This window comes from Eumetopias jubatus, unplaced genomic scaffold (genome assembly GCF_037043125.1).
Source record: "Eumetopias jubatus isolate StellerSeaLion01/CBP00866 unplaced genomic scaffold, mEumJub1_p1.0 scaffold_3, whole genome shotgun sequence".
NCBI classification, from domain to species: domain Eukaryota; kingdom Metazoa; phylum Chordata; class Mammalia; order Carnivora; family Otariidae; genus Eumetopias; species Eumetopias jubatus.
Window position 1 is genome coordinate 125490548 of NW_028274809.1, and position 14144 is coordinate 125504691.

Below are 14144 nucleotides of genomic sequence, written 5' to 3' on the forward strand. Positions count from 1 at the left end.
GAAAAGCATGAATTTATGGTTTAAGTAGCAAAAGTGTCGTGAGAGGAATAAATAAAAATAAATCCCAGTCCAGGAACATCCTGGAGAAGTTGTAGAACACCAAACCAGAGATAATCTGTAAAGCACCCAGAGGGAAAAGGCATAGCTCTCACCATGGAATAATGATTAAACTGATTGCTCACTTCTCAGTGGCAAGGATAGATGCCAGAAGATAATGGAACTATATTTCCAAAATGCTAAGAAAAAATAATTGTGCATTTGTGTGTATATATGTGTGTAGTTGCATATCCAATTTGAGTGAAATTAAGACATTATTCATTTGTCAAGATTCTTCATGAAAGAACTACTATGGGAGTACTGTAGAATGATGGAAATTGAATTAATTGAAACAAGGAAGAAGAAATAATGGTGAACAAAGAAATGCTTTAGATAAGAACTGATCTATAAAAAAAATAGTAGCAGTAATAATTATAATGATTAATTAAAGAGATTAACAAAATGGTCCTGAACTGCTGGATACAAATAATGTATAAGATTGACTGGCTTAATGGAGTTAATGAGTCATCTAATCTTGGTGGTGATCAGGAGTATAGAGCTATTGATTAACTTCTAACTTGAAGTATTCATATTAAAATTTTCAGGATTATAGTAAAAGGAATTACAATAAATATAAATGGTCTAAATTTACTACTTAAAACAGATTGTCAGATTTGATTGAAAATAATCCAGCTGTCCAATAAGAAATAAGAAGAAAATACTGTCACAAAAAGGTTGAGAGCTTTTAAAAGGTTGGAAAAAAGACTTGCCAGGAATGTACTAACTGAAAGAAAACTGAAGCAGCTTGTACTGATATTAGATATAATCATCTTTACTGGGTAAAGAAGGAATTTGTAGAAGGATAAATGGTTTAGTTTCAGGAAGGTATTCAAACTTGCATGTACATAGGCTGGAAATATATTAAGTATAAATTGAAAAAATTATAAAGAGAAAAAAACACTCACAACTTGGTGGGCCATTTTATATCACTTCTCCCAGTGATTATAAATTAAGTAGATCAGTATAAAAAGCATATTGAGGATTTGAAACAAAAACAGGTTTATAGCAACCATAATTTATCAAAAGAATAAATCATAATGGCAATTATAAAATATTTAGAAATGAGAATTAAAATGATATTTATTAAAACTTGTGGGATACAACTTAAAATGTTTTTTAAATCTAATTTTATTAGCTAAGTGTCCAAGAAGTTATAAAAATATCAGAATATACAGAGTATGTAAGGAAGAAAAGAAGGAAATACAGAAATCAATGAAATAGAAAATGCAGTGATGGGTGCTTGGGTGGCTCAGTTGGTTAAGCATGTGCCTTCAGCTCAGGCCATGATCTTGGAGTCCTGGGATTGAGTCCCGCATTGGGCTCCCTGCTCAGCAGGGAGTCTGCTTCTTTGTCCCTCCCCTGGCTCATGCTCTCTCTCTCTGTGTCTCTCTTACTCTCTCTCTCAAATAAAATTAAAAAAAAAAAAGAAAATATAATGACATTTCACAAAACCTCAAAGCTGGCCATTTGAAAAATGTATTAAATAAGCAAATCCTTGGCAAGTTGAATCAGGAAAAAGGAGATCTCAGTATCAATACACAGTTTTAGAATGAGATGGGAACAGTAGCCATTAAAAAAATAAAAAGATAATCCTATGAAGAATATTTTATGGTAACATACTTGGAATTAGGTAAAAGAAATTCCTAGAAAATATAACTTGCCAAATTTGTCTTGAGAGAAAAATCTTGAATAACCTTTAACCAGCAAAAGAAATCTAATTGGTTTTAAAAACCATATTCATAAAATGAACAAAATCCCTTCCTTCCAAACAACGATGGCAACCTAAATAGAAGCAACAGCAGCAGAACACAAACCTACCACAAAAGAACTTAAACTGAGTCAGGAGATACCTACTAATCATTTGAGTAGCATTACAATCTTAATATCAAGCAAACTTTTCCAAAGTATAGAAAAGGAAGAAATGCTCCACAGTTCACCTTATGAGTGGAATATAATCTTCATAGGGAAACTAGACAAAACTAAGCAAGTAAGAAGAATCATAGGCTAATTTAATCTAAAGTTATAATCACATAAATTCAACATGAAATAATAACATTTGGAATGGTATAAACTAATATTGATAATGAGCAAACTGGCTTTATTTTAGGAATATAAGGATGGGTTAACATTAGAAAATGTTTGCCATAGACGAAGATATTTATGTAACTTAACAGATCAAAGAAAAAATATCAATAGATGTAGAAAAAGACCATGTGATAAAATTCAGTATAATTTATGATAAAACCTCTTAGCAGATTTGAAATAGAAAGGAACTTCCATTAAATGATAAGGATATATATGATACTGTACTTCATGGTGAAATGCTGAAGCTTTTTTTTTTTTTTTAAGTTCAGTAACACTTCTCAGGGAAAAGGCAACATTGCCATTCTAATTAGCATGAATTTAAAGGTCTTAAGTTAGTGGAATAAAATGAGATAAAAGATAAAAGGATCAGAAAGAAGAAAACTGAAATTATTTGCAGATAATATGACTGCAGATAACACAAAACCGTATGCAGATAAGTTTCTAGAACAAATAAGCAAATTTTGCAAGGTTGCTAGATATAAGTTCAGTATATGAAAAGCTGTTGGTATAAGTTAATAAATTTGTAGCTTTAACAAAGACTTGAACTGCTTAGCAATTTCACAAAAATGTGCAACTTTATGTTAAATCATTATAGTTGACAAAAAAGTATAAAGACTTAAATATGCTGCGTGATTTGTTATATTTATGGGATGGGAAACTCAGTGGTATCATAATGATGCCAGATTTCTGCATAGGAATAGATAATCCAATCAAAAGAGAAAGTCTGAACATGCGTGGGTGATTTGACAAACTGATTTTAAAATTCACATTGAAGAGCAAATGGCCAATAATAGCTAACCATTTTTGGAGAGGAATAGAAAGTGGGGACTTAGTCTACCACCTGGTGTTAAGACAGTATTTACAGTGTCTTTACTTTGACTATAATCAGGCAGTAATAGACAAAGGGACATATGGAAGTAATGGAGAATTTACAAGTGGCTCCATAGTTATAGAAACTTGAGAGTGTGGGTATTATAGGTCACTGCAGGGAATAACAGACTATTTAATGACTTGTTTTAGGGTAATCAAATATCCATATGGGAAATAATTTATTTTTACACCATATATAAAAATAAATTACAGGTAGAATAAAGTTCTAAATCTGAAAAACAAATCTTTAAATTTTTATTTGGAAATATAAAGCAACATCTTAATCTCATTGTGGAGGAGAATTTCTTAAGAAAGATACAGCAAGCACAAGCCAAGTAGGAAAATATTGATATATTTGATTACATTAAGTCTAGAAACTTCTCTATCTCTAAAATACCATAAACATTGTGAAAAGACAAATACAGACTAAGATGTGTTATACATAAAATTGACAAAGTTTTAGTGTGTAGAATTTATACAATAAGTAAATAAGGAGGAAGAAAGCCCATATGAAAAATGGCAGAGGTGGAATTTACAGAAAATTATTTCTTCTATGCCCAAAGAGTCATGTACAAGACATACAATTTAATGTCTGTGAATAGGAGAATGAGAAAATAAGCTGTAGTATATTATATGATAAAATACTAAACAGCAATTACAAATGAAATAATTCAATAGAAGCATCAGTGCAGGTAAATCTAAAAATATGCTAAATGTGGGTTTCAGGATATCTACAGTATACCTGTTTTCTGTAATGTTTTTAAATTGGAATAGCAATTCTCTTTTAGATCTTTGGTCTTGATTGTTTTTGTCATCATCAGAATCTCTTAGAAACATGTTTTCTTAAGATATTTTTTTCTTGTACCTTTTTTCTTTTCATATTTTACTGTTTGCTATGTTTCTTATTGTATCATCAACCTTATCTATGCTCTGAGATGTGCTTGAGTAAATCTGTCCCATAGCTGCCCCAAACTCTTGTTTTTCCCCAGCTGTGGGCCCTCCATTCTTGTTCACATTAGAACCCAGTTCATTCTTTTAGGATGTTTTGGTTCTTCTGGACCTGGGGTAAAACAGCCTGTATTTGTACTCAGCTGAACTGATTTGATTTCGGGACTAGGTTTAGAATGACTCTCCTCTTCTATCTGATAAACATTTATTGGTCTTTTCTATGGTTTACCTTGTGCTGTGAATGAGATAGGAAGAAAATGTAATTATCCTTCCTTGGAAGGGATCTTATGATGTAGGTAGACCAGTTAGTCTTAAAAGAAGAAAAGTGGCTTTGCCTTCTCTTTTGTTCTAATTGAGTTTAGTTTTCTCATTCATTTACTCAGGAGTAGCTTTTGGAATACAGGTAATATTTTGTTTTTCATAGTTAGAGATATGTAATATAGATATTGTTTATGTTTTTCAGAATTTAAACAAACAAGCATATGATCTGGCAAAGGCTTTACTGAAGAGGACAGCTCAAGCTATTGAACCATATATTACCAATGTAAGTCTTTCGTAATTGGTTGTCAGAAGGATTAGCCAACATTTTAAAGATAGCTAGAAGCAAAATTTTGGTAGGTAGTACATACTTTTAAATTTTGTATTGTTTAATCATTAAATAATGTATTTTCTTTCTCTTCCTTATTTAAAATTTATTTATTATTATATGGAAGGTTAGCTCTCATCTTGTTTGTTCATTCATTTGCTTCTTTCAAATTGCCTAAGAACTAAAATAGGTCTTATTTTGGTTTGCAAGATACACTGCTTGTTTCTAATGTTACAAATAAGCTAAATGTAATTAGATAAAACATATGGAACTTCTCATTATTCAGGGAAGTTACAGCTTTTTGGAGATTATATTGATTTATACAAGAAGTAGATATGAATTAATATCAAGACTCTATAAAGTTGAAGGCAAATATGAATGGTAGCAATTTGGTGACAATTGTCTATCTTGTTGTCCCTGGGGTAGATTTCATGTACATCAACCTTTTCTGAAAAAGGGGAGAATTGCGATGATGTGAGCCCCTCAGTATCATCCGAAATCTGCTTATTTACAATTGACCATCTTTTAGCTATTTTCAGAAGAAATGTATTTTAGCTGATAGGTACACTGATAAAAGCTTATTTTAAGTTTTATTTTCTCTCCACCCATAGTTCTGTTGAGTTGCACAACTCTTGAGGGCACCATTCATATGGAATGTATTCACATGAATGGTGCCTCCTGGAACAAATCTAGAACATTAGATTAATGTTAATGTTAATGTTGGCCTCTGGAATTATGTAGCAGTTCTCGCTACTTCACGCTTTCACCCACCTTCAAATATGTAAGGGATGTTAATCTGTCTCCTGAAAAAAAGTGAGAAACAGAGTCATGTATAATCACTTATGTATTTAATTTTCCTGAAGTTTATTGACGGAGCATGTTTCCTGTAGTATATAAAAAATAAAGTCAGTATATAAAATACATCATGAAAAGATGTGCTTTGAAAAAGTAACAAATTTTATAGAACAGTATCTTGGTAAATCCCAGTTTTTGTTTCTGGCTTATGACCTTAAATAATTCTAAACACATGATGATTTGGAAAAATGTATTTGATTTGTAAGAAAATTGTTTTGGAGGGTGAACTTTCAGAAGCTGGACGAATTGTGTAATCTATTTTAATGGCTCCAAATTGTCAGGGAATTCTAAATAATGATTTCTGCAAGTTTTGTGAATCTTGGGTATTGGCCAGAATAAATTGGTTGGATTGAGTGGGTTGAGTTTTTTTCATTATTGACCTAATGGCTTTTGAAGTGTGTAGACCCCAGACATAAGCATTCTGTGTGTGATTAATTAGCCTTCCCTTTTCCTTTGCTTCAAGTGCATCTGACTATCTCCATGGCCCATTAGATACACTAGGTGAGCTCCTCCTGGTGGTCACTTATTTAAATTGGTATTGCCAAGCCAGATGTTTTTTAGGGGAATACTTAAATTTTTTTGATGCCTTTTTTTCTGGGGGGGAAAAACAAAAAAAAACAAAACAAAACAAAAAAAGAAATAGCACTGTACCATGTCAGTATGTTTTCTAGAATTGGGGAAAGAAATATTTGATTGGATAATAAAAGAAAAAAAGGTCCAAGATGGAATGATGGTATTTGTTGGAGCTAGGTGATTAGGTTCATTATACTATTCTCTCAACTTATGTTTATGTTTGAAAATACTTATAATTAGAGCTAAAAGAAAAGGGACCAGAGAAATACTTTGAGCAATCTCAGGTGTTTACATTTCCTTGTCACTAATACCTTATGTTAATTGCCTGTTCTTAGTTCTTGCCTGCAGAAGTAGAACTGCCTCTCCATACTTTCTTGTGGTATCTTTATCAGAAGTTGAGGGGCAAGAGGCACAAGATTAGAATGGTCCGAGCACACTTCCAATTGTATATTCCCAGTACTTTGTCCATTGTTTGATCACTTGTTTTCTTGTTCCTTGCTTTATTTGATGGTTAGCTAAGAAGTCATTAAGAATTGCTTTTCCCCCCCTTTTGTTCCCTTATACATCTTTTTTTCTACCTCAAATTTCGATCTAGTGAACTTAATTGTCTTATAGTATAAAATGAATTACAATATTAAAATATTCTCAGCTTAAAAAAATATTCTCAGCTTTTTTGAATTTGTACATATAGTAGCCATTATTCATTTGTCTTTCTAGTAGAGAATTAGCAAGCAAAAGTACAGGTAGGATACTGAGGTAATAATAACCACATTTCTATCTCTTTTTTACTTATTTTTTTTCACTATCAGGGATATGATATAGACACATGCAAGTTTGTTCTTTAAGTGATTCTTACATATTTAGGACTTAAATCACTGTGGTTATTATTTTAGATTATTATTTTAGGTTATTATTATAGATTATTTCTTAAAAATAAAATTTGTTCTCACTTGACAAGAAACTAAAAAGTATATGTATTTTTTGAAAAGGTCAGACTATCAGAAACAAAAAGTATTTAGTGACATATCAAAAAATTTTCTGAATGAATCACTTCTTGGTAATTTTATTTTTCATCGGAACTTTTTTTTTTTGAGAGAAAGAGAGTGTGCATGTGTGTGAGCAAGCAGGTGGGGAGGAGCAGAGAGCGCATCTTAAGCAGGCTCCACAATGTGGGGCTCGATCTCATGACCTGAGACAAAATCAGGAGTTAGGACACTGAACTGAGCCACGTAGGTGCCCCAACAATAAAGTATTTTTTAATTACTGTATGTGTATGTTTTTTTTTAAAGACATGATAGTATGGTACACTTAATAGACTACAGCATTTTTTTTTAAATTTTCAAATGTGGTTTCTCTAGACTGATAAAGAGGACAATTACATCATGTGACAAGGTGATGAGATTGGAAAGGATTATTGTGGTCTTGTTAAGGAAAGGTTAGATTTACTATTTTTAAACAGAAAATTTATGAATGGAAACAAAGTCATTTTATTTTGAGTCTGAATGAGAATTTAGCCTTTGATGTCATTAAATTCTTTTCCTATGACATTGATAAACAAGGACAACAAAGAGGTGAAGAAAGAATAGTAAAATAGAATTTGTTCTTTTTGCCCCTTCATGGCTAGGTAGTTTGTACAGGTTCATAGACATAAGAAACTTCATTTAAGAATAATCTAAGACTTAAAGCAAGCAGAAAAGACATAGAAATGTGAAATATTTGACTTTGTACTTTCCATATAGTAAGCCAGGTTGTATTAAGTGTTACTGAGGAGAGATCAGGGCTTATGCGGTGTAAAAAATTCTTAAACTACTTCTTCAAGGAGGCAGAAGATACTGTTGAGAATATGTGGCATATGCTTTGGGTTAACTTTTTATGAATTTGGAAGACTTTAAATAGAAAGGAATTGGACCATTATGCCATGTATCTTTACCAGTTTTAGTAGTAATATGGTAAACAGTCTGAATGTGGAAACTAGTTATAGCTGGTTCCTTATAGAAACAAAATTGTTCAAATTTGGATTTTCTGTGTGTGTGCGTGTGTGTATGCTTTTAATTGGATTTTAATTAGTGCTGTAAACTTTGTACATATGTACACACTGTTTATCAGAATATAAAAGAAGACAAAAAGGAAAGGATTAGAAAGAGGTTGTTTTACATTATAAATGTAAAATTACATATATTAAAAATGGAATCAGCCCCCTCTATGAAAGGTGCAAGATTTTGTCTTTAATGCTGTTGTCTCCCATATGTGCTAAGGTGAACAAGATGTGATCCCTTGACTTTAAGAAATTTATATAGTAGGGAAATTAAGACATGTACACAAATATAACCATGTTACAGGATAAAATAAAGTACCATAATGGGAAAAAAAGTGCATTTGACATAGTGTTGATTGATAAGCTAATTGATAAGTTAGTACAAATTATCTTTTATTGTATATGAGGTGAATTTCATGCGCAAGGTAAACTAGCCTGTAGTTGTTTTCCACTTACTGTTAAAAATGTTTTAATAACCCTAGTTTGACTTTGTGTAGAATAATGATTAATTTAATGATAATTAAGATTTTAGAAAATTCATTTTATCTATGGCATTTCTATTAATGATAAATTTTCTTTCTCAAAAGTTTTTTAATCAGGTTCTGATGCTTGGGAAAACATCTATCAGCGATTTGTCAGAGCATGTCTTTGACTTAATTTTGGAGCTCTATAATATTGATAGTCATTTGCTGCTCTCAGTTTTACCCCAGCTTGAATTTAAACTAAAGGTAAATATTTTAAAAATATTATGGTTCTGTCAACTGGATTAGCAAAGAGCATTATTCGTTGCTCTTTAATTCTTATGGTAGTTTTAGCTGAATGCTACAGATGAAGTGGTGTATTACTGTTACTTATTTACATGTGTGTACCTTACCTCTTTGTTTATCTGCAATGCCTGGCATGGTGCCTAGCATTTAGTAGCCACTTTTTAATGATGGTATTTTCCTTCAGATAATTTCCAGATAAATTCTAGATTGTGACTAACTTTTGAGGTCTAGCTTCTTTTCAAGGCACAGTTTATAGTGGTTCCCAAGACCTTGATTAGGCCATAAAAATGGTTTAGGGTCTGTTACCCACATGTTGTGAAGTATTTTCCCTATGTGCATATTATCTTACACCTATGTTGAAAGCTCCGTTACTTTTCACATAGTTCTCTGGAATCTTTTGGTGGCATGTTCCTATTGCCCTGCCATTAAATTATGCCATAAAATTGAGTTTCATTTGTAGATTTGGGGAATAGTCTTTGCTCTTTCAAATTATTACAGGAAGATTAAAAAAAGCTGGTTATAATTAATCATCTTAGATGAAACCTGATGTAACACCCAGAGAAATTCTTAAATGATTTCCATGTTATATTTCTTGTTTGTAAAAGTTTTATCTGTCTCTTTCAAAACAAGAAAATAAACAATCCGTATTTGTAGTGTGAATACCGCACAAAACTAGCAAGTGATTATTCTCATTTTATTCTGGGGTGTATTTTTGGTGTATTTCTCAAGTGAACCACTTGATTCACTGGCCTGCCTGACCCATATTTTCCCATGTAGTTAGCAATTTTGATGAGGCAGAAGGCATTCATACTTTTCAATTTTTTTATTGGTCTGATTTTCTTTTTTTTGTTTGTTTTTTAAAGAATTTATTTGACAGAGAGTTAGAGAGCACAAGTAGGCAGAGCAGCAGGCAGAGGGAGAGGGAGAAGCAGGCTCCCCCCTGAGCAAGGAGCCTGATGCGTGGGGCTCCATTCCAGGACCCTGAGATCATGACCTGAGCCAAAGGCAGACGCTTAACCGACTGAGCCACCCAGGCGCTCCGGTCTGATTTTCTTTAATAAAAATAGTGAATACTGTAAGAAATATAAAAGTAAGGAATTATCATCCCTGTTTTAAGCAAGTGTAACATCTAGCATAGAAGAGGAAAAAAATTCAGATTTAATAAGCCAGATATTGTAAGTATGCTAAAAGATAAAGAACATACAATTGAAACAAAGGAAACAGATATAGAAACATATAGAGGTAGGAAGTTGCTGGGTGAATTTGTGGAACACAAAGAATTTTATAGTTGGATAGTGGCATAAAGTAAGTTGAAATCATCCCTGACTGCACATTAGAATCTTCACCTGTGGAGCCTTAGTAAAACAAACAGATGTCCGGGCATTAAACCAGAGGAGTTGTTTTGGTCAGAATTTTTGGCAGTAGAGTACAGGCGTTCAGTTTTTGTGTTTGTTTTTTTTTTTTTTTTAGAGTTTAGAGGTCATTTTTTTAGATTGTTTTATTATTTATTTTTCTTTTTGTAATAGCTTTATTCAGATATTCACATACCATAAAAATCACCCAATTAAAGTATACAGTTCATTATTTTTTAACATATTCACAGAGTCATGCAACTGTCATGACAATTAATTTTAGAACATTTTTATCATCCCCCAGAAGAAATCTTATACCCTTTAGTGGTGACCTTCCATTCCGCCAGGACCCCAGCTCAAGACAATCACTAATTTACTTTCTATCCCTATAGATTACCTATTCTAGGCATTTCTATAAATGGTACCATAGCGTATGTAGTCTTTTGTGACTGCAATCTTTAACTTAGCATAAAGTTTTCATGGTTCTTCCATGTTGCAGTTTGTGTCAGTTATTCATTCTTTTTTATTGCTAAATCATATTTCATTGTATGGATTTACCATATTTTATCAGTTGATGGACATTTATGTTGTTTCCACCCTTTGCTGCTATGTATTATGAATAGTGCTATTATGAATAGTTATGGACAGAGTTTTTTTTTAATTTAAATTCAGTTAATTAACATATAATGTATTATTGGTTTCAGAGGTGGAGGTCAGTGATTCATCAGTCTTGTATAATACCCAGTGCTCATTACATCACATGCTCTCCTTAATGTCCATCACCCTGTTACCCCATCCCTCCAGCTCCCTCCCCTCCAACAACCCTCAGTTTGTTTCCTATGATTAAAAGTCTTTTATAGTTTGTCTCCCTCTCTGGTTTCATCTTGTTTTATTTTTTCCTCTTTTGGGAGAAGATACTTGCAAATGACATATCAGATAAAGGGCTAGTACCCAAAATCTGTAAAGAACTTACCAAACTCAGCACCCAAAGAACAAATAATCCAATCAAGAAATGGGCAAAAGACATTTCTCCAAAGAACACATCCAAATGGCCAACAGACACATGAAAAAGTGCTCAACATCACTTGGCATCGGGGAAATACAAATCAAAACCTCAGTGAGATACCACCTCACACCAGTCAGAATGGCTAAAATTAACAAGTCCAGAAACAACAGATGTTGGCGAGGATGCGGAGAAAGGGGAGCCCTCCTACCCTGTTGATGGGAATGTAAGCTGGTGCAGCCACTCTGGAAAACAATATGGAGGTTCCTCAAAAAGTTGAAAATAGGGCTACCCTACAACCCAGCAATTGCCCTACTGGGTACTTACCCCAAGGATACAAATGTAGTGATCCAAAGGGGCACCTGCACCCCAATGTTTGTAGCAGCAGTGTCTACAGTAGCCAAACTATGGAAAGAGCCCAGATGTCCATCAGAAGATGAATGGATAAAGATGATGTGGTATATACACACAGTGGAATACTACTCAGCCATCAAAAAAAAGAAATCTTGCCGTTTACAATGACGTGGATAGAACTAAGAGGGTATTATGCTAAGTGAAATAAGTCAGAGGAAAAAAAGTGTCATATGAACTAACTGATTTGTGGAATTTAAGAAACAAAACAGAGGATCATAGGAGAAGAGAGGAAAAAAATAAAACCAGATGAAACCAGAGAGGGAGACACACCACAAGAGACTCTTAATCATAGGAAACAAACCTGTTTTACTATTATTTTTATTCTTTTCCTCCAAATTTTTATTTAAATTCTAGGTAACATATAGTGTAATATTGGTTTCAGGAGAATTTAGTGATTCATTATTTAGATACAATGCCCAGTGCTCATAATAAGTGCCCTCCTTAATACCCATCCCCCATCTAGCCCATCCCCCACCCATCTTCCTCCATTAACCCTCAGTTTGTTCTGTCATTAAGAGTCTCTTATGGTTTGCTTCCCTCTCTCTCTCTTTTTTTTCTCCTTCCAGTATGTTCATCTGTTTTATTTCCTAAATTCCAGATGTGAGTGAAACCATATGGTATTTGTCTTCCTCTGACTGACTTATTTCACTTAGCAAAATACACTCTGGCTCCATTCACATCATTGCATTTGTCAATATTTCATTCTTCTTGATGACTGGGTAATATTCCTGTGTGTGTGTGTGTGTACACACACCACATTTAGAGGTTATTCTGATTGTGTGTGTGTGTGTGTGTGTGTGTGTGTGTACACACACCACATTTAGAGGTTATTCTGATGTGCGCCTGGGGTTGAAAGTACTTATTTAGAGGAATAATGAGAGAAATAAGAGATGAGTTAGGTCATATTATGGGAGCTCTTAATGCTAGGCTGAGGCATTGGTTTAAAAAAAAAGGTGTACAGTGTCTTCGTAGCACTTTGAGTATCAGTGTTTTTTGATATGGTCACATTTTATGTTCAGGTGTAATATTGTGGCTGGCTCAATCATTTAACCATTGTGTCATTTGTTGGAGGTACCAAAATCAATAATAAAATTGAGTTCTTTTCCTGACTTGTTAATTTCAGCCGTTCTGACTGGTGTGAGGTGGTATCTCATTGAGTTTTTGATTTGGATTTCCCTGATGCTGAGTGATGTTGAGCACTTTTTCATGTGTCTGTTGGCCATTTGGATGTCTTCTTTGGAAAAATGTCTGTTCATGTCTTCTGCCCATTTCTTGATTGGATCATTTGTTTTTTGGGTGTTGAGTTTAAGAAGTTCTTTATAGATTTTGGATACTAGCCCTTTATCTGATAATATCTTCTCCCATTCTGTTGGTTGTCTTTTGGTTTTGTTGACTGTTTCTTTTGCTGAGGGTTGCTGGAGTGGTGGGGGGTGGGAGGGATGGGGTGGCTGGGTGATAGACATTGGGTAGGGTACGTGCTGTGGTGAGCGCTGTGAACTGTGCAAGACTGTTGAATCACAGATCTGTACCTCTGAAACAAATAATACATTATATGTTAAAAAAAAAAAAGATAGCAGGAGGGCAAGATTGAAGGGGGGGAAATCAGAGGAGGAGACAAACCATGAGAGATGATGGACTCTGAAAAAAAAACTGAGGGTTCTAGAGGGGAGGGGGGTGGGAGGATGGGTTAGCCTGGTGATGGGTATTAAGGGGGGCATGTTCTGCACGGAGCACTGGGTGTTATACACAAACAATGAATCATGGAACACTACATGAAAAACTAATGATGTAATGTATGGTGATTAACATAACAATAAAAAATAAAAAAATTGAGTTCTTATCTCCATGCTACCCATAATAGAGTAAATAAAGCAGAAATTAGTGTTTGCACGTGCAAGGCTTCATCGTATTGTTGAACTCCATTTTGAATCTGGTATGTGTAGGTGAACTGATTCTCCTTTTGGGAGACTTCACATATTTATTTCTACAAAGAGCTTAACCAGTAGAATGATACAGAATTTTCTGTTTACTGTAGGCCTGGCCTCTTCGTGTCTGTTTTTAAAAACCACAGTTTTTCAGAGGTTTGCATAGCTTTGATATGCAGTTAGTTTTTGAATTTGACTGTGAATGGAAATAAGCCTCAAATTTAAGAGGGGCCTCTAACATTTAATCAAACTTTGGGATGTATTTTCATGTAGGAAGTATGCTTTAACAAGATGATTAATTATTTATTTTTTGCAAAGTATATTGAGCATTTTTATGTATACTTTTCCATCTGGAGTTCATGAAAGTTTTTCTGTGGAATTGGGTGATGAGGAAAATCATGGGAAAATTATAATGACAATATCTACCTGATGGTTTTAAAGCTCTTTGTGTTTTGTTTTAGAGCAATGATAATGAGGAACGCCTACAAGTTGTTAAACTACTGGCAAAAATGTTTGGTGCGAAGGATTCAGAATTAGCGTCTCAAAACAAACCACTTTGGCAGTGTTACCTGGGCAGGTATATGATTTTGGTGTCCTTTTTAAAAGTAATATATGTTTCTGTCTATTTATATTAT

At 33.5% G+C, this 14144-nt stretch overlaps 1 protein-coding gene across 7 annotated transcripts in view; it reads left to right on the forward strand.

Moving 5' to 3' along the window:
- The window catches only part of PDS5B (PDS5 cohesin associated factor B), a 194870-nt gene that overhangs the window by 76340 nt on the left and 104386 nt on the right, over positions 1 to 14144 (forward strand). For all 7 annotated transcript variants that reach the window (XM_088021798.1, XM_028105892.2, XM_028105915.2 and 4 more), the window contains exons 7-9: positions 4463 to 4543; positions 8636 to 8776; positions 13971 to 14086. In XM_088021798.1, the coding sequence (XP_087877924.1) occupies positions 4463 to 4543; positions 8636 to 8776; positions 13971 to 14086 (338 nt within the window). The remainder of the gene's footprint in view (positions 1 to 4462; positions 4544 to 8635; positions 8777 to 13970; positions 14087 to 14144) is intronic.